The 19,807-nt window shown below is 39.7% G+C and overlaps 1 protein-coding gene across 1 annotated transcript; it reads right to left on the minus strand.

Moving 5' to 3' along the window:
* Window positions 1-2,581: 2,581 nt before the first annotated feature.
* Window positions 2,582-19,749, minus strand: LOC110064874 (uncharacterized). The gene is made up of 19 exons (XM_089288032.1): window positions 19,417-19,749; window positions 17,699-17,762; window positions 16,586-16,660; window positions 15,956-16,005; window positions 15,814-15,876; window positions 15,250-15,303; window positions 14,828-14,898; window positions 14,366-14,405; window positions 13,516-13,675; window positions 13,094-13,155; window positions 12,120-12,294; window positions 11,361-11,558; window positions 10,971-11,201; window positions 9,412-9,544; window positions 8,460-8,663; window positions 6,752-6,803; window positions 6,102-6,331; window positions 3,776-4,818; window positions 2,582-2,990 (listed from the first exon to the last, which is right to left on the minus strand). The coding sequence occupies exons 1-19, from the start codon at window positions 19,432-19,434 to the stop codon at window positions 2,956-2,958; spliced, it is 2,958 nt and encodes a 985-aa protein (XP_089144158.1). The 5' UTR covers window positions 19,435-19,749; the 3' UTR covers window positions 2,582-2,955.
* Between the last annotated feature and the right edge of the window lie 58 nt (window positions 19,750-19,807).

Consider the following 19,807-nt stretch of genomic DNA (forward strand, 5'->3'; position numbering starts at 1 on the left):
GTCAGGCAAAGTGTCAAATGTTTTCCAAACACACAATTCCCCTGAAAATAACTTGAAAATTCTTAAAAAGTTACTCTCTAAAGCAAGTGTAGGTTTTATCACCTACTTGTTCTCTATAAGAACCAATTTCAAGCTAGCTGTTAATTAAATATTACGAGCTACGAACAATGGCAAAATTTACACACGTTTTTTACTACGAAATAGCACTTTATACCTTGCATTCAAAGGCTCAAACCGACAAAACAGGTGTAATTCTCTCTTGTGTGCAAAGCAAATGTCATCTACTCGATGCTCGTCTTTTCCCTCCAGAAACACTCAAAAAAGTACGCTAATTAGAGTTGGCTCCGTTTACATTGACTTGCTTTGTTGATTTCCCTTATCACAATAATTACCATTAGCAATTTACACTGTTCTGTTCTCCATACAAAGGAATCTCTTAAACAATCCAAATTTTAAAGTAAATCACAGCCACGCTGTTTAAATTTATCGGCCAAACTCGGAATTTCCAACAAAGAAAATTGTACAGAAAAAGAGATTCTTCCAAGACTTACAACTTAACGCGCTTTTAAATTTAATCTCTGTAAAACAATTCGGTATCTTTGAGAAGACGGTAGGGCATTCTTATGTCGTTTTCATTTTCTCCTCTTGACCACCAAAGCCCGCAATATCACTTATAACGCATTTCAATGGGAAAATGATGTAGGTGGTATATTTTGGTGATGGTTAGTCGACTAAAACAGCTATAACAGCAATTAGCTTTGATTCAACGTGTGCAGGTCGCTAGAAAATAAACAACAGTCAACACGTGTGCATAGTGCTGTTTCAATGGTTCATGTCTATTTTCATTGATTACAGAGACTGGTTTTAAACTGGTTACTAGTTGGGAAAAGCTCTGTTACTTAATGAAAACTGGTCAATGCATGAGCCAGGAAATGCCAGTGAAAAGTAACAGAAATTAAAGGAGCTTAGTCACGGTGTTTTGCCTTTTTTTTTTTGGCCACGTACAAAATCTCCTTTAAATGGAAGGAAACCTGAAAATAATAGTTTACTAAGATAGAAAGACATCAAAGAGATAATAATAAACCATAAAGGAACAAGGATGGTCAAGGACGGCGAAGATTGACAGGGATTGCAAACGGCGAATTTGAAAACTTTAGGCTAAACTTTTCAAAATGTGCAAACCGTGACTGAGCTCCTTTAAGGTGGCTAGTTGTAGCTAAGTTCATCGACCACTATACACATTCAACATTTAACATTTTTTTGTCTACAGTTTCCGGCATTTTCCAGCACTTCAACTTCAATTACATCAATATTACCTTTTATTCAACTCTTGCTACAATGATGACATCAACCAAACGCCCAAACATCACTGAACAGGTTGCGTCCACTTTCTTGACACTATAAAAGTTACCATGGTAACGATATGACTTTTTAAATACACCTTTAATTTTAGTTTCAAGTCCTCAAAGTTTAATATTTTTCAGGCTTTTTCAAGGTTTTCTTATTCATGACTGCTTTACTTGTTGTAAAAGCTACGAGAAGTTCTCCCTCTTTGAATTATAGACTGTTGCGATCACTGACGTGAAAACATTTTTCTTACAACTCCAAGTAACCCCTTCACTTTAATCAGTGTAATAAGAGTTTTGCGATTCTTGTGGCACACCAAGACAATTTCCCTCCAGCTGATGTTTTTCGTCATTCTCACTACCGCCTCCTTAACAATGCACTGGTATTGTAAGGAGAATTAAGATGTATCGAGCGTTAGCCATTTCTCAGACTCTCCTCTTTCGTTCGAAACATAAAACTAACACAAGATATAGACACAGAGATCCACAGAGAAGAATTGCCTAACTTTAAAACTTAATCTGAATCAATAGGACTAACATGATTTTTTTCGGCTACAATAAGAAATCGCGACCTCTCTTTAGTGTGTCTGTTGGCCAATTTTTAAACGTTCTAAATTCGTTTTAATCTTCCTAATTCCTAACCAATCTTGTTCATTTTCTGTTTATTATTACTACTTTGATGTTTTCTACCTTAGAGAACAAAAATATATCTTGTGTTTGCATTCAATCTGAAAGTAATTTGCACCTCAGAAAAATAACTGAAAGAATCGAGACCGTCAACAGGTCATTGCCGAGCTCCCGTCTGCCTCATTTTCAAAACGAGTCCTCGATTGAGACTTTTGATATGAAAATGAGACAAAATTAAATTCGGAAATGTCCTATTATGGACGTAGTCATTCATTTTCAAAAGTGCCGCGCAGAACAGCAAACCACCCCACAATGTCTGTGGAGACGGCTTAACGTTCAAATTCAAATTTTCTTTTTAGCGCAGATACACCAAAATGCTCCTAGAAGGCTATCACTGAATTCCCTCTATACGACACGGCTGCAGGAAATCATGGTAGTTTTATTCATCATCTTGGACTGGATATTGTTTTGATGAATACAACTACCGTGATTCCGTGCAAGCGTGTCTCAGAGGAAATTGGCCATTGCGTGCGGGAAAATCAAAGACACAAAGCGACCCGAGGGCGTCTTAAGACGCGCATGCGTACACAGAGACGACAAGAATCAACTAACGTCATTCAATGGTTTATTTTGATGAACCTTTACATTACTTTTTTTCCGTGTGGTCCAGTTTGGGAAAGTTGAATAAAACCAAACATACAAACACGTCAATGACAACGTCATGACGACCTTGGCATTTATATTGCTAGGGATTAACTGTAAAACTATTAGTTTACTGATGTAACCATCTTGGTTTTTTTTTTTTAAAAAAGTCCTCCGTCATAGCTGAAACCGACATCGAGAAAATAACAGTCGCTTTGATAATAATCGGCAAAATGAGAAGGCAAGCACGAAGGCGAACTCCTACAGTACATTGAACAGTGAGCCAGGTGAAACAGAAAAACAATAGCGGTGAACGAACGGCATTTGCAACGATAACTTTCTAAGTTCTGGGGTTCCTGGTTCCTGTCCTCTGACCTGGAAAAGATAATCGCTATATTTATCACCTGATGCATCAAGATATTAAAATTCACCAGAGAAACAACCAACCAAAGCATATTCAATTCAGTTATCATGCGAAGTTTGAAAGAAATGAGGTTGAAACCTACTTTACATTCAGCGAGGCGTTAAAGAAGCTCAGTCACGGTATTTTGAGGTCTTTTGGCTGAGTAAAAAATTACTTTGAAATTGACAGAAACCTGAAAATAAAAGTTTACTAATATGGAAGAACACCAAAGAGATAGTAATAAACCATAAAGGAACCAGCATGGTTAAGGATGGAGAAGATCAACGCGGATTACAAGGGACGAACTTGAAAGATTTAGGCTAAACTTTTTAAAATGCGCAAACCGTGACGTAGCTAACAAAATTACAACATTACGAGAGGTTAAAGTACGACGTTTACTCTTTACGGCAAACGGCGGTAAACTTTTGCCGCCTGTCTTCAGATGTTTGTAAAGTAGAATGAAAAAAATTGTATTTGCATTGAAAAGTAGGAGACGTTTAATGGTTAGGAGAAAAGACCGCAAAATCAGAGGTAATTTTTCCGTACGCCGTTTACCGTAAACGTGATGCTTAACCCCTCACACATTTTTATAGCTGTGTGGCAAAAACTGCCACCCCGTTTCCAAAATGTTTATACATTTATCACTTTGTAAAAGAAGATACACCATTGATTCTCTTCTCGTATTTATGCCATATTTACAGTCTCAACGTTTGCCAGGCTAACTTTCATTTCCGACAAACAAGCTACTATACCTTACCATTCATTTTCGTCAAAAACCCAACATCATGACTCCATCCACTCACAGTCCGCTTCATGCTTCCTGGCCTCACTCTGGCGCTACCAGTTACCATGGCAGCGCGGCTGTTACCTTGCCTCGATCCCATGGGGTGATACAAATCTATCGCCATGTTGTAAGACATAGCGGCTGGCGAAGGTTCATACTTCATGTAACCTGGCCGTCGTTTGCTTGCGGAGCGAGAATTCGCGTAGCCTATCGGCGGACCTTTTTCAATGGAACGTCCGTAAATGTGAATGCCATTTTGTTTAGGTCTACACGACGCAGGAGTCGATTGTGGCGGTTTCTTTGGTTTTGGATGTTTAGTTCTCGTGGAATTCTTCTCAATCTTTAGTCGCACGTGTTTTCTCCAGGCCAGCTGAATTGTAAGCGCAGCGACTTCTCTATTGAGTTCCTCCTGTTCATTTTTCACTTCTGAAAACATCAAATCGCGTTCAATATGTTCTCGCCTTATCGAAGTCCACTTCCTGTACCAGCGTTGAATCAAAACCGCCGCGTTCACTTTCGTGCGTATTAAATGAAGTCGTTCGCGCTCCCTTCGAGCCACTTCCGATTTCGAAGTAACGCTGTGCAATTTGTTCGCTGGTACCTTCTCAGGCAAATCCCTCTTTGGGTCACTATACCTCCGGAAGTTTTTATCATCATGAAATAATAACCCTTCCTCGAGTTCCACGTTTTCTTCTAATAACACTGAAGAAATAATCCTCATCAAGTCCGAGTTATTTTGAAAATTATTTTCCGATCCTTGTCTTGGAGAAGAATTTACCGAAGAAGAACGTTGTTCCTCGCTTGAACTGTGTAACAAATTAGCCACAAGTCTTTCTGTTGCGTTTTCCTGAGCGGTGTCGCCTGACAAAAACATTTCGTCAGCAGTACTGTCATTTTGCGCACGCCTTCGTTCATCACTGGAAGTTGAACACGGTTTGTCTTGATTTTCGTCCGTTGTGCTGGCTTCAAGGCTTATTCCGCTATCGTAAACGCTACAATGCGATTCCTCTCTGATGCTATAGAAGTATGGAAAGAGTCAATGGTTTGACAAAATCCCTGCATGTAGCTAGGAATGACACAGCTGGCTGATCAGTGATTAATTACCTATCACTTACAGGCAACGACTTCGCAAATCTAAACTGAACTAACTGTACTGCGAGAATTCTATTATTGCAAAGAGATTGTCACAACAATAGGGTACAAATGCCGAGGCCATAGTTAATAGAGGGAGATGGTTAAGAAACCTGGCAAAGTTCTTTGTCGTATGTTTTTGTTTGCTGTTTTGGGGGTTTACCCTGCACAAAACCTGGCAAGATACAAAAGGTACCAAAGGTGGTTATGTTTGCTCATACAACTAACCAACAGAAGCGTTGCGCTTATGTAATAAAGTCTCTGAGCATAACACAAAGATATGCAGGGTCAAGGACCTTCCAACATAAATCTTAGCCTGTTTGTTTGCTTCTTTGATGTTTACCGGCCTTCGTAACCATTTACCTCTATTAACTATGCTGAAACTGAGAAAATAAATGGAAAGATGATCTCTCGTCTTCTCTCTAGTTTTCTTTCCTAAACGTTTTTTGCCCCATTCCTCTCGATACATAATCCTGTATAAGAACGCGCAACATAACACGCACTGAAACACCCACTGGGACACGCGCAAGAACTCGCGCTGAAACACGCTCCAGACACGCACCAGACCACGCACTGAAACACCCACTGGGACATGCGCAAGAACTCGCACTGAAACACGCACCAGACACGTACCACACCACACACTGAAACACCCACTGGGACACGTGCAAGAACTCGCACTGGAACACGCACCAGACACGCACCAGACCACGCACTGAAACACGTACTGGGACACGCGCAAGAACTCGCACTGAAACACGCACCAGACACGCACCAGACCACACACTGAAACACCCACTGGGACACGCACAAGAACTCGCACTGAAACACGCACACGCACAAGAACTCGCACTGGAACACGCACCAGACACGCACCAGACCACGCACTGAAACACGTACTGGGACACGCGCAAGAACTCGCACTGAAACACGCACACGCACAAGAACTCGCACTGAAATACGCACACACACACACACAAGAACTCGCACTGAAACACGCAGAAGAACACGTAATAAAAGAAAAACTGGGACACGCACAGGAAATCGCACTGGAACACGTACAGATAAACGCACTGGAACACGAACACGTATAAGACCTCGCAGAGGCACGCGCACCGGAACACTCAAAACAACACGTAGTGGAACTATATCAAACAATTTAAATTACCTGGGGGATACAATGCGTGGAGACTGGATCCCAGGCAAGTCCAGAGATCTTTTTTGTTCAGCTGCACTTGCTCGTTTTTTCCCATGTAACGTTCTGTTGTGTCTTACTAACAACGGTTTCCGATCTTCAAATTCCTTGCGCACGTTGTAACCGCGCCAACACTTCTGAATGGTTGTGGCCGCGATGTCCTGGATGCCATTAATAGTCAGCGCTCCTTGTTCGATCATATACTGGACGTCAAAACAAATTCAGAGAGCTCACAATTATTTTCCGAAAAAATGTATGCATCTCCTCTGTTATTCCTGGCAAGCCACTGCTCCATTACTTCTTAAGTCAAAACTCACAATACATAAGCAGTCCATCGACAAAAATCCTTAGCGTGTGATCATTCAAATGAAAGCTATTGAGCAGTACTTTCATATGCTACTGCTGTACAAGATGGTTTTAATTAACTTCCAACTGGTTCTACGTTTGACGAGTAAATCGTAATGTGTGACCATTTAAATGAACGCTGCTGAACAGTACATTCATGTAATGTACATAATTCTTCCATTATCCCAAGCTGGAAATCTTGAAAAAAAATACACTTTCGTTGTCTAATACGGAGGTAATGCTTGTAAGAAGAAGAAAGAAGAAAGATTCCCTGTTACCTGGGCAACGTCCTGGTGGTCACCAATGATCGCGTAATCAAGAGGAGTCAGTCTGAAATGAAATAGAATCAACTAAGGTCGCTATAATATTATTATGTTTCACCACCGCTATTCCCTTTGTTTCTGAGACCGAGAGTTATCTTAAATCACAATCCAGAGTGAAACTATTACATTTCAAGAATAAAAGTTTTAAAAGACACGGTGACCTGGGTTCCCAGCCCAAGGCGGCCATTGTGTTGTGTTCTTGGGCAAGACACTTGGGCACTGACGAATTTAATGCAGAGGTAACCCTGAAATGGACCAGTATTCCATCCAGGGGGAGTAGAAATACTCCTAGTCGCTTCATGCTACAGAAACCGGAGATAAGCGCTGGCTTATTGAGCCACTAAGTTCGAAAGTAAGACTTAGCCGACGTTTACTTGCAGCGCTTAGAACGGTTTTAAATTGAGTGTCGTAAGACCAAAACCAAACCAAACACTTACCAATGAATGAGTTGCCAGTAATCGGATACCCGTGTTTGCGCAGAGAACTCTGGGATCGTCAATGGGCAAACATTGCAAGTCGCTAAAAGGAAATGTATGGCGAAAAGTTGTTTCGACGCCCAAAAACATGGTTTTGGGGAGAGATCAACGCTTTTTCGCCGTTGTTTTATCGCGAATGGATTTTGGCAATGTTGATACATGGAAAATGTAAGTTTTTGTGTGAATAACCGTGAAATAAGAGATAAAATTTACCGATAAACTCCCTTTTGCTTGCGTGAGGTTTATTGTGAAATACATTGAAGAGAATATTGAAAATTTCAATACACGCCTGATCTCGAGAGGCTACTCGGAGCAAATGGTAGAAAAGACCCTCCGAGAAGTTAAACATAAAGACAGAAAAGAAGCTCTAAAACAGAAATCGAAAATTGCAGAAGGAACTACTACCCTTCGTGTCTGGCAATTTCACTCAACCGTCAAAACCAAACTTTGGAAAGCATAACCACGCACAAATGGCACTTTTAAATACAAATACTCAGAGATATATACAAGGAGCCACCCTTGATCTGTTATAGAAAAGGCAAACCACTGAAATACGTGCTTGTAAAAGCAAAACAAAGGCTTTGAGCAACACAGTAGCCACACAGCATGAGTCGCGCGGACTCATTTGTCATTAAATTAACCCCAGACAGTACAATGATCGCCACCGGCCTTATTTCCAGTATTATTTGTATGACTGAGCTTTCAAATAAGCCAAAAGTAGCCTGTACACAACTTAAAAGGTTTTATTGGGTTATTTCCTCTCGATTTATACCTAATTAATTTTGTAATATTTTCAGACCATTACGCGATGTAAATTTCACAAAAAACCTCACGCAAGCAACGGAGTTTATCGGTAGATTTTGTCATATATTTCACGGTTATTCAAACAAAAACTTACATATTCGACATATCAACATTGCCCAAATCCATTCGCGATAAAAACGACGGCGAAAAAGCGTTGACCTCTCTCAAAAATCGTTTTGTTGTACCTCGAAACAACTTTCGCCATACATTTCCTACTAGCGACTAGCAATGTTTGCCCCCTGACGATCCCAGAGTTCTTCGCGCAAACACGGGTATCCGATTACTGGCAACTCATTCATTAGATTACTCCGCCAATTTAAACCAAAACCAAAGTAATTACCTGTTAACTTTCAACACGCAACTGATAACCGCTCTAAACCTACCTATCAGTGTCCAATTCGGTAAAGTTAGGGAAGGCTCTGTTCCTTATCAACAGCTTCACAGCCTCCAAATGCCCGGATGCACAGCTCCAGTGCAGCGCGGTGATACCGTCCTTGTCTTGGTGATCCATCTCCGCGCCATGTTCAATCAACACCGTCATGAACTTGACAAACCCACCATGAGCAGCGCACTGCAGTGGCGTACGGCTACAAACGAGCAAAGAAAAAAAAAAACAACAATACATCAAGCGCTACCTCAGACATACCATGGTCAGTTGATGGGAGTCTGGGTACTAGCCCTGCCCAACTGTTGGAAGTCTGGGTACTAGCCTGGCCAGGGCTTTTTTGCTCAACACAGAAGTGCTTACGACAAAGCGACCTTTCGTGACAGACTAGTCTACGTAAGCGTGACTTTCCGTTACAAAATAGTTAACACTACTGCGACCAAGCGCGACAGAATCACTCGCGTTAGCGTTGGTCAGACATGACAAAGGCCCGGTCCACACTACTCTGGAGAAATTTGAAAACGGTGTTTTCACTCTGTAAACGCATCAAATGTCTTCCGTCCACATTACAGCGGAGAAATGTGAAAACGCAACAACCACCGGCAATCTTGGATTTGTGTTTGAGGAAAATTTGGTCAGGGAAATCACATGATTTATTGCAACGCTATCGTTTTCAAAAAGCTCCGTTTTCAAAATGTTTTCCGTCCACACGAAAACTAAAAGCCGGCGTTTTCAAATTCCTCCAGTTTAAAGGGTGCTTTCGAAAAGCTCGGTTTTCGTGACGGATTAGTGTGGACGGTAGGACTAACCATAGAAACAAAGCTGCGTTTTCAAATTTCTCCTACGTAGTGAGGACGAGGCCTGAATCATAAGCATCGCCATGACTGAGTTATGAATGGATAGGAGACCATTTGTTCCGTGGGGGGAGGGCAGAAGACAGAATTACTCACCCCAGAGAGTCCTTGCTGTCCACTGCCAAGCCCTGCTCTATCAAAGCGACACAGATAGGAGCATGACCTCCAAGAGCTGCCCAGTGAAGCAGTGTTCGGCCATCTTGGTCTTCTAAGTTCACAGTGGCACCATCTGCAACAAAAGATTCACTTGTTAAGGTTATTCTACAGATAGTCATAGAAGAAAGATTAAGATAGATACCTTTGAATTCCGGTTAAAAGTCTTTTGTTCAAGAGATGGTGGGTGGGTGGGTCGTGGGTATATTTGCGGGGGAGGATAACCATGATTGGAGGGTGGGGGGGGGGGGAGCTTGTCATTGGGAGGAAGTTTGCTTTCGAAGAATTTAAGCTGCATACAGGATACTAGCGTGGGTAGGATTGGAAGCATTTCCGCATTTTTAACGAACAAAACGTTTCACGCGGCCAAAAATGCAGAAAAAATTGTTGCATAAGCTAACAGAGCACCGCACGGTAAAACTCTTTGAAATTCTTCAGTCGTAACACGTCTCTGAGCATACTCTAACGACTACATTACAATTGCCGGTTTTCATGTGAGGTCATCAATTTCCAAAATAAGAAATTACCAATCCTTGTGAAGTTTTAGTTTCATCAGATGTAAGACCCTCTAATAATTTGACGTTTTGCAACGTTTAAGCCCGACAGGGTTCCTCATTATGTAATGGAGCACGTCGGAATTTCCGAGTTTATGCGTTGCGTGACATTAAAATGGCGGCTCGATAAGGCTGTCGAGTAAGTCAAAAGATGAGTTATTGCTCAAGTTTTTACTAACTAAACAGTTCTTGCGCTAGGCAAAGTATTAATTTCAATGTATCGGAGCTCTAGAGTAATAACGTTTCGTTTCAATGGCAAAACTCAATGACAGATGTTTCTGTTACTTTACGGCCGCCATGTTTGTGTCCCTCCGAGGGACACAAACATGGCGACACCATACAAAGCTCTATAACTTCGAGTGAAACACTTCTCCGAATAACGCGCGGATGGAAAACCGTACAGACTTAAAACTTGGCGAGATTATTTATATATCAATCATCTTTCATATCTCAGCTTCTTGACTTAATTTATTGAATGGTTACGACTTTTATTTTTGATGGCGTGACACTGCAAACCAGCCATACAATATTTGGAACAGTTACATTTCCCTTTAAAGCAAGAGCTAAATCTTCATACGAGTCCATAGACTTATATTCGGAAGGGAGGTCGCTTATTTTCAGGGGGCGAAGAAGAGGGAAAGAGGGAATTATCTCACGGCTTTTGCATCCGAGCTTTAGGAGGCTTACTGGCGAGAGAACGTACTCTCGGAATTTAACAGTATGCAACAGAACTGGTTGGAATAAACGATATTCATGGTCGAAACAAGTTCGGGGATACCAGTTTAGAAAAAATGTTTCTTCAACACCTGTTAACCCTCCATGGAAGGATTTGAGTAGATTTAAAATCTATTGGAGGACGCTCGACAACGTGCGGTTAAACGCAAGTAAGAACATGAAATCAAGCCAAATGTCGTTCTGGTTTTATTCAGGTCATGAAACTCGACTTACTCAGAATCAAACTGTTGACGACTTCAGTGTGTCCCATCTCGCATGCGCGGTAGATTGGTGTGTGCTCAAGCATGTCCAGTGCATCAACGCAGGCTCCGAATTGAATCAGCAGCTTCACACAGTTCACGTGACCAGAGTAAGCTGCAGAATGTAGGGCGGTTCCCCCTGTTTTGTCCGTAGCGTGTACATCAAGGTTGCGCTCCAGCATCGTCTTCAGCGCATTTTCACTTCCTGGTGAAATTTAACGATAAACCATTATTGACCACTAAGGAGAGACCGTAGTTATACCGGAAGTTTATAAAGGAAATTATACCAGAAGTAGCTAGCGTCTTCTCTAACGAAATCCGAAGCATTTCTAACTAAAACAACTTGTTGAACGTTTGCGCCAACCTTTTCCAGCAGCCCACATGAGAGCAGTTCTCCCATCTTTATCGGGAATATCTTTAATTTTGTCGAAAGACAGGAACACAGCGACTGTTTCACTAAAGTTGCTTTGTGCGACGTAATGCAGAGCTGTCGCTCCATTGCCGTCGGCCGCAGTGAAGTCAGCATTCTTTTCAAGCAGCATTTTCACTAACTGAGGGTTACCTGCAGAACACAAATTTAAGAGAACATAAATTAGCAGGGATTTATTGAGGCTGCTTCGCCCGAAATACGATTCGCAGATAACGATTCGCCAAGATTGAAAGTCCCTTAGAAAAGATACGAAAGTTAAAATAACGCTGTCAGTCCGGCAGTTACGTGGTCAATGAACACTAAATTTTTCAAGTTCGTCGTTTGTAATCCGCAACAATCTTCTCCATCCTAAACCATCCTTGATCCTTTATGGCATACCATTATCTCTTTGGTGTTTTTTCTACCTCAGAAATTATCATTTTCAGGTTTCCTTCAGTGTAAAGGTAATTTTATACCTGGTGATTGTTGCGTTTTCAAATTCCTCCGGCGCAGTGCGGACGGAAGACATTTGTTGTGTTTTCAGAGTGAAACCGCCGTTTTCAAATTTCTCCGACGTAGTGTAGACGGGGTCTTACGAGGCACACGCTCTTTGGGATGATGTGGCGAGCCCAAAGGCGAAGGTGCACACCGTCTTGTAGAATGCCAAAATAATGGTTTTTCCAATTATACTTCGAAGTTTAAAATTTAACAAACCTAACACTGCAGCCCAGTGGAGAGGAGAACGGTTCATGTTATCTTGTGCTGACACTTTGCACTTGTCAAGAGAAAGCAACACTTTGACGGCGGCTTCATTCTGATGAGCTACAGCAAGATGCAGGGCAGTTCTTCCCTCACTGTCTTGATCGTTGATTATATCAGAGTTTGCGTCCTAGAAATACAAAATCAACAGTAGTGTTTTCATTTGGCACTGTATTTAATGTTGAACAAGGTGGTTCTAGCTTTTAAGTCTGTGTATGAAACCCTAGTGTGTGACCATTCATATGAAAGATATTGAGCAGTACTTTCACGTGGTACTGTTTATTATGCTGTACAAGCTGGTTCTAACTTTTAAGTCTGTGGATGAAACCCTAGTGTGTGACCATTCAAATGAAAGCTATTGAGCAGTACTTTCACGTGGTACTGTTTATTATGCTGTACAAGGTGGTTCTAACTTTTAAGTCTGTGGATGAAACCCTAGTGTGTGACCATTCATATGAAAGCTATTGAGCAGTACTTTCATGTGGTACTGTTTATTATGCTGTACAAGGTGGTTCTAACTTTTAAGTCTGTGGATGAAACCCTAGTGTGTGACCATTCATATGAAAGCTATTGAGCAGTACTTTCACGTGGTACTGTTTACTATGCTGTACAAGGTGGTTCTAACTTTTAAGTCTGTGGATGAAACCCTAGTGTGTGACCATTCATATGAAAGCTATTGAGCAGTTCTTTCATGTGGTACTGTTTACTATGCTGTACAATGTGGTTCTAACTTTAACATTTGTCCCTACAGTATCACCACTGAAATGGAAACAAGTGGGTGGTACTTCTAAGTCTTCTACAGGGATGTTACATTGTGACTTTTATCCCACTTCATTGTGATTAAGAGAGCAGTGAAAGATAAATGTACCTGAACTCGGTTTTGAAGTATTGTAAAAAAAGTACAATGCATAAACAAGAAATTGATTTACCAAAATTAGTTTCACAACGCCTGGATCTGGATTCGTAACTGCCCAGTGCAGGGGCGTTCTCTCTGGTAATAGAAGTTAGTACAAGACAGGTGTAAGTCAAAACTTTTTTAGCATAGAGAGGCTTTCAACTGAGTATTGTACAACCAAATCCTCGTAATCACTCTGGCCAGTCACAAAGGATGTAGACAACCCACTGAACCAATCAAAACTCCAGGCAATTACCTTTATCTGACGCGAAGCGCGGGGAAATGTATGCAAGTGAGTCACAAGTGGCTATTGGACTTTTTGGGGACAGGTTTTAGCCTCGTATTTAGCTCTGATGATTTGACCTTATTCACATCTTACAGTTATCACTTCACCTGTAAGTGCCCTAACCCATCAGATAAGAGGACTCATAAAAGTACATGTAAAACTCTACATACTTTGCTTGTCAATTAGTGTGACAGCGCTAACAGCTTTCAGCAATAACTTGATATGCTCAGCATTTCCATATGACGCACTCCAGTGCAGGGGGGTCATCTGGTCATTATCACGCTCATCGGCTTCACCTTTGGGCACTCGCTTTAATAACATACTCAAGCACTGTAATACCAAATGGAACAAAAGGTGTTGTTATCAGCGTCATTCATGACTCGCTTGTGGTAATTAAAGGGCATCAAATTACTTGCACTTCATCAACAACGAGCAAAAGGTTTGACCGTATACTGTTTTAAAGCCCCTCCCCCTGATAAAAAAAAATACCACCACTAAATAAATAAACTCTTTGTTAAGCTTGTGCCTTGTGCCTCTGTTTTAAAGCGAGTTCTCAAACAAAACCTTTCAAATGAAAATGAGATTTATCTACATGAGAATGAACATACAAGTGAAGCATAGTTTCATATCAGTGGTTTCACATGAAGACTTGTTTACTAGACACAGAGGAAAAAGGCAACACAGAAAAGGCCTATTGGCAACAGGAAAAAAAATGAACAAACAAAATGGATTGCAATCCATTAATCATAACCCAAAATATGACCTCTTGAACTCACAAAAGCGAATGCTTTTGTTGTTTGCGACGTTTGCAATGATATCATGACTGACAGAAGTGTATTTTGCAAATGTCACTTAGTTGACTTCTGAACTTCAGAGTTTGTTGGCAACTGAAAGGCACAGTCTTGCCCTGAAGTCCCAGTGTAAATTGGAATTCACATGTAGAGAGGAAAATGTGACCACCCATGGCCCAAGCCTGTCAGCCAGCAAGAAAACAATCAATAAAAGGACAGCTAAACAAACCTTAGAGGACTGATGGCTTGTGGCAAAGTGAAGAGGGGTTCTGAAAAATAAGCATGTTTATAGTTAAACAAGTCATTCACAACAAATGTTTTACTGCAAGAAAGATTTCATAGAAAAGAAACAAAGACATGGCAGCATGTTTACAATAAACTTGTAACAAACATTCATAATGAACACAAGACCTTTTTTCACAAGCCACACTGAATTGTCACTTCTATCTTATTTTCGAATATATGTAAAGAAGATAAGTGAGTGTTTGCATCTTGATATTACTCCAATGCATATCTCTCACTAATAATTTTTTTCTGGATTTGCTTCCAAACCCATCCCACTGAGTTTAAAAGCCTTATACAAAACCACTTGTCACATCCAATCAGTGTGTGCCTTGTAAAAGTTCCAATGTTAGGAATCAAAACATTACTAACACATTGTCAAATTTAGTTTTCCAAGTATGACACATACCTGCCTTTGTTATCCTTTGCCTTCCAGTTTGCTCCTTTTGCTAACAGCAGTTTCACACATTTTAGGTTTCCCTGAGTAAGCAAACAACAGTAGAACAAAATCTTGTCAGGTATTTTATTTACAGTATTATTGTGCAACACCAGAAAATATCCGGTTACACACCCAACAGTTACAGAAGGTCAATGCTAATTCCAAAGATGGGGGGGGGGGGGGGGGGGGGTTGGTAAGTTAAACTGCAATTTCCAGAGGAGTGGAGCGGAGTTCATATCCCTGCCCTCCCAAAAAAACCTTCCATGGGAGGGGGTGGAATACAGTAATTCTGAGGCAACACATAACAAAATACCCTGTACTGACAAATGCATCAAACCCAAGGTTTGATAATTACAACAATAAACAAAATAATACCACGACTTATCTCATACCTGATATGTTGCCCAGTGGAGAGGAGTCCTACCATCCACATCACAAGCACTGACCTGTTTCACATAATAAATTATTATAATTTAATATACCTGATAATAAATTATTACAACTACGTGAAGTTATCCACTCATTATTATAAGAAATTATTTAATTTCATTTGCAGTTTATAATTTTATACAGCTACAGGTACACAGAAGTACACAAGGTAAAACATGAGGGGTGTTAAACTCACTTACAGTGATTAATGGGGGCTTTAACCACTGTTTTTTTGCTAATATCACTTTCATGTTACTGTGATATTTCAGATCTGTGATCGCACCTGGGAATAATGTCTAGACTACAATTAGTCCCTCTTTTGCTAAGTCCGTTGAGCGTGATGCAAAAAAAAAAAAAATTGAAAAAACATGCTTTTCGCCCCCAGGATTTGCACAGCCATTTTTTTTTATCACACATTTTTCAACTTGAAGCTTACAGACAAAGCGAAAGAGGGTTTACTCCTAGTCTAAGTAATTTCCTACTCTGGAAGAATGTAATTAAATCAAGACAGTTCTCTATAATCTTACATTGGCTCCAGCTTTCAGCAGAAGCTCTGCACAATCAAGTCTGTCTCCTAAAACACTGTATACCTGAGACAAAAGACAAAACACAATCAGCAACTCCAATTAATCAATTACAACTGAGGAGTTTGAAGCCTAGGACTCTTACCAGTGGAGTGCGACCAAACTGATCTCCTCTGTTTACCAGGCCTATCTCATCTACCATGTCACGGAAAGAAAGAGAATCTGCTGTTAGCTTACAATAGCATCGTCACTGCCACTGCATGTACCATCAAACACACTGTACAGTACTTCATTAATAATTCTCACTAGTGGGAGCCATGTCAAGCTGACCACAGCAAGTCTAAACTTTGATCACAAAACAACTCCACAAAACATACCCAGTCACAAGCGAAAAAGACAGTCATGAACTAATGCACAATGATACAGCACAATCTCTAAAGAAGTGCTGAAAAAGACTAAAAATTTCTAAGGGTGGGTGGGTGGGGACGTCAGACTATGGCTGAAACCAACAAGAACAACTGCCTGCCTTACAAATAGCATGACCTTTTATTAGCTCCAGGCCCCAGCATGAGCATGAGAAAAAGATTTTCCTTTAACTCAACCAGTAGAAGATAACACTTATATAGTACCACACCAAATCGTCGTTATCCTCAGGTTTGCCAACTGAAAATAACCATGCTGGCAATTAAGCCATTCAAAGCATGATCGGCACTCTCCTGTAGTTTTTTTTTCGACGTTCATTAAAATTATTTGCACATATAAAAATAAGTATTACCTTCATGTAACAATCTTTGAAGAAGTGGTTTGTTTCCATTCACAGCAGCAGCATGTAAAGGAGTTGGTAAAACACCTAGAATCAAATTAAAATTAAAAGTACGTGTAATTGATCTTTTTTCATTCCAAATTCTGCTCTATGATATAACTTTTATGAACATGCATTGAGGCAATGCTGCTTATGTGCACATGAAGTAAATTTAAGTTGCTTCGTGATTTCAATTTGTTCTCAGCCAAAATAGCTTACAATGTAAGATCATGTATGCCACTTAATATTTTGCCTTACATAGTGTGGGTACCCAGCTCATTTAAATATGAGAACACACTCAAGTGCATGCTAATAATGCAAGAAATCACATTCAACGATGAACAAATGTAATAGAATGGAATCATCTACAAAAATGGGAAAGAAGAGAGTATCTGATTGTCTCAAATGGTAGGCTTTTTTATTGCAAGCTAAACCTAGCTTGGCTCTCACTTTTATTTTACCTGCAGCTGCCAAACCTTACACTAAACTAAAGGAAAATAAATGGCACAGTCTGCTTCCTTTCTCTAACAAAGCATATGTATATGTTCTAACTCAAAGGTAAAAAGAATTGTTATTAATAACACACCAAATGATCAATTTTTTTCGACAAAACAGCCTTTTGTTTCATTTGAGTGTTCCTCTAAAAAATTGTTCTAACTCCCTAAGGGGTGGCAAATGGTCATTCATAAACAATGTGTCTCACAAAATTTTTGTTGAATTTCATGAGTCTTGCAGTCTCATTTTTTATGCAGTTATGTGTGTCTTGCAGTATCGTTTTTTTCACAAAGCTGTCTCACAGGCCAAGAAAGTCTTGCTGTACTGATTTGTTTGCTTTTCTATATTTGTAAGCTTAAATCAATAAATGACATCTGAACGTCTTAGAACCAGAATGTCTCAAGCTCACACTTAAAACACTTTGAAGTCTTAGACTCTCACAATTGAAGAAGTCAAAATGTCTCGGGCTCGAAAAGGAAAATTCTTAAGTCTCTCCTTCTTGCAAAGTCTCACATTTACCATTCATTACCTCTTAGTATTGTTTGGTAAATAGGGTTGAGTCAACAGGCAAGCTAAGCTAAGTATATTTACCATTTTGTGAGGAGCCAGATTCCAAATGATCCTCAAGGTTTTCCCATGAACTGTTTTCTTCATCCTGAAACAATTTTTAAAACCATATGATGATCAACAGCACTGTTTTAAATGTACTAAAAACAGTTATTGGTCAGATGAGTTTACAGCAAAAACAATATTCTGTGTACAGACATATTTTTCAGATCTTTTTATCTCACTGACTGATTGTGTATCAACTATTCAAAATAATCAAATTAGTATGACATCATCTTCTGTGAAGCACTAAATTTTAAGGATTGATGACTTTTTTTATGGATAATTTAGTGATGTTTTGTCTTTTGCAGGACCTAATTTTAGGGATTTGAAAAGACTGGGTCCAGCAAGCCATGTAAAATTATTGTAGCATAGAATTAAAGCACAGTGTTGTGTTGTCTGATTTGGGGCTCACATCAGCAAATAACTTTAGTCATTTTCTAGTCTGAACCCCCCCCCCCTTCTCACCCCCCTGGGTATTTTTGGTTTAGCTTTATACTTTCCTTTATAAATTTTGGCTTCCCCCCTTGCAATTTCAGTGAACCTTCCTTGGGGTGGGTATGAATATTTTCTGGTGCTGCACATTGTAACTGATCTACTTTTATTGTGAATATTTGGATGACACATGTCTGTAAATCCTCGTGTGCTTTATCACAAATGCTGCAGTCAATTTCAGGCTCATAGTTATTGTTTGTGTCTTTAGGCAAGTGGAGTAAATTTTGCAGTTTTTTTTTGTTCACAAATATTCTCTTATGAGACTTTTTTGGAGGATAACTAAATGAAAATGCAGATATTGCAAAAATTAGAGCCCAAAACCTTTTTGAGTCACACAGTATATGAATTTTCATTAATGTACGAGGGTGTCAAATTGAGTATTATTTTGATGAAGACAATCAACGCCATGCAAACACAATAAACTTTGAAAAAGAAGCAGGTAAACACAAAGAAACCAGATGTACCCATATTGACAAGTAGATTTAAATATGAATCACTAAAAGACTGAGAGGAAATTAAATGTACTCTGTTTCAAACCATATATTGACTACAATAATTTTTTTGGCATGTGATGCATTGTATAGCAAATTTTCCGGGTTGGAACTGAAGGTAGTATTGAAATACTAAATTTAATGCAGAACATCTTGTGTAAATGTTTGATTTTATGGCAAATTCTACCAAGAGGAGGAGAATTTTATGAATTTTAAACTGAACACTTTGTTACCAGCACAGACATGCCAATATAAAGAATGCCACCATGAATATGTTAGTCATGTTTAAAATTAAACACAGAACTTAAAAAAGTATATATGTCTAATTTTCTACGGGTCGGAGAAATTTTCGAAAACGTTCAATCTTTGGAGAAAAAAAAATCGAACAAATCCAGATCGGATATGGAAATTAAACTTACTCACAACATAAGCTTAATTAAGCTTGCTACAAATGTTTAAAAAAATCATGCTTAAAATCTGGCTGTTGATTCATTTGGACAGTCGTTTTCATTCAGAATTCTCTGCTTCAGTTAAGATCCTCGCTCAGTGAAGATATAATTGGAATCAACAGTTTATTCACATGTGATTCACGACAACAAGCACATGAAACTCAGCACTACAATATCCCAACATTTCACGCACCGTAACTGACACGTCGTGAAATGAACAAGTTATCACTCGCAAAAGCATCAAAATGCTGTTCATTATCATACTCACACTTTCACTTGAAGTCATTGCTGTTGTTTCAATTAATCCACGGGTATATTCTTTTCCTCTATACACAATTTACCGCTCGCCGAAGAGAGCACGGACAGAACATATCGTTAACAGCATCTTGTTGTTGTACCAAGGTCAAACAAGACTACGAAATTAGTATTAATTGCGACCAGATTTCACGCCATGGCAACAAAGACGTCAAGGAAAACACCATAATAAGTCCGTGAAATATTTATGGATTCGTATAGATGACAAATTTCGTTGTAAACAGCTTTCTGAGAGGTTTTAATCGTACACCAGTGGTAGATAGTGTATATTGTTGACAGAAGAAAATCATCAGGCAGTAGCCCGGGGAGTATGGGTACGACAATTCTCCAACATCCGGTTCTTT

Source organism: Orbicella faveolata, unplaced genomic scaffold (assembly GCF_042242905.1).
Source record: "Orbicella faveolata isolate gen_17 unplaced genomic scaffold, um_ofav_v1 contig_15, whole genome shotgun sequence".
Lineage (NCBI taxonomy): Eukaryota > Metazoa > Cnidaria > Anthozoa > Scleractinia > Merulinidae > Orbicella > Orbicella faveolata.

Bases quoted from the DNA above. Each gene is read 5' to 3' on its own strand.
- LOC110064874 (XM_089288032.1), bottom strand. The intron at 14,406-14,827 runs GTATGTGTCATA...CTTATTTTTCAG, and splicing joins GCAAAGGATAACAAAGGCAG to AACCCCTCTTCACTTTGCCA. The intron at 2,991-3,775 runs GTAAGGTATAGT...TATCTTTTCCAG, and splicing joins GTTTTTGACGAAAATGAATG to GTCAGAGGACAGGAACCAGG.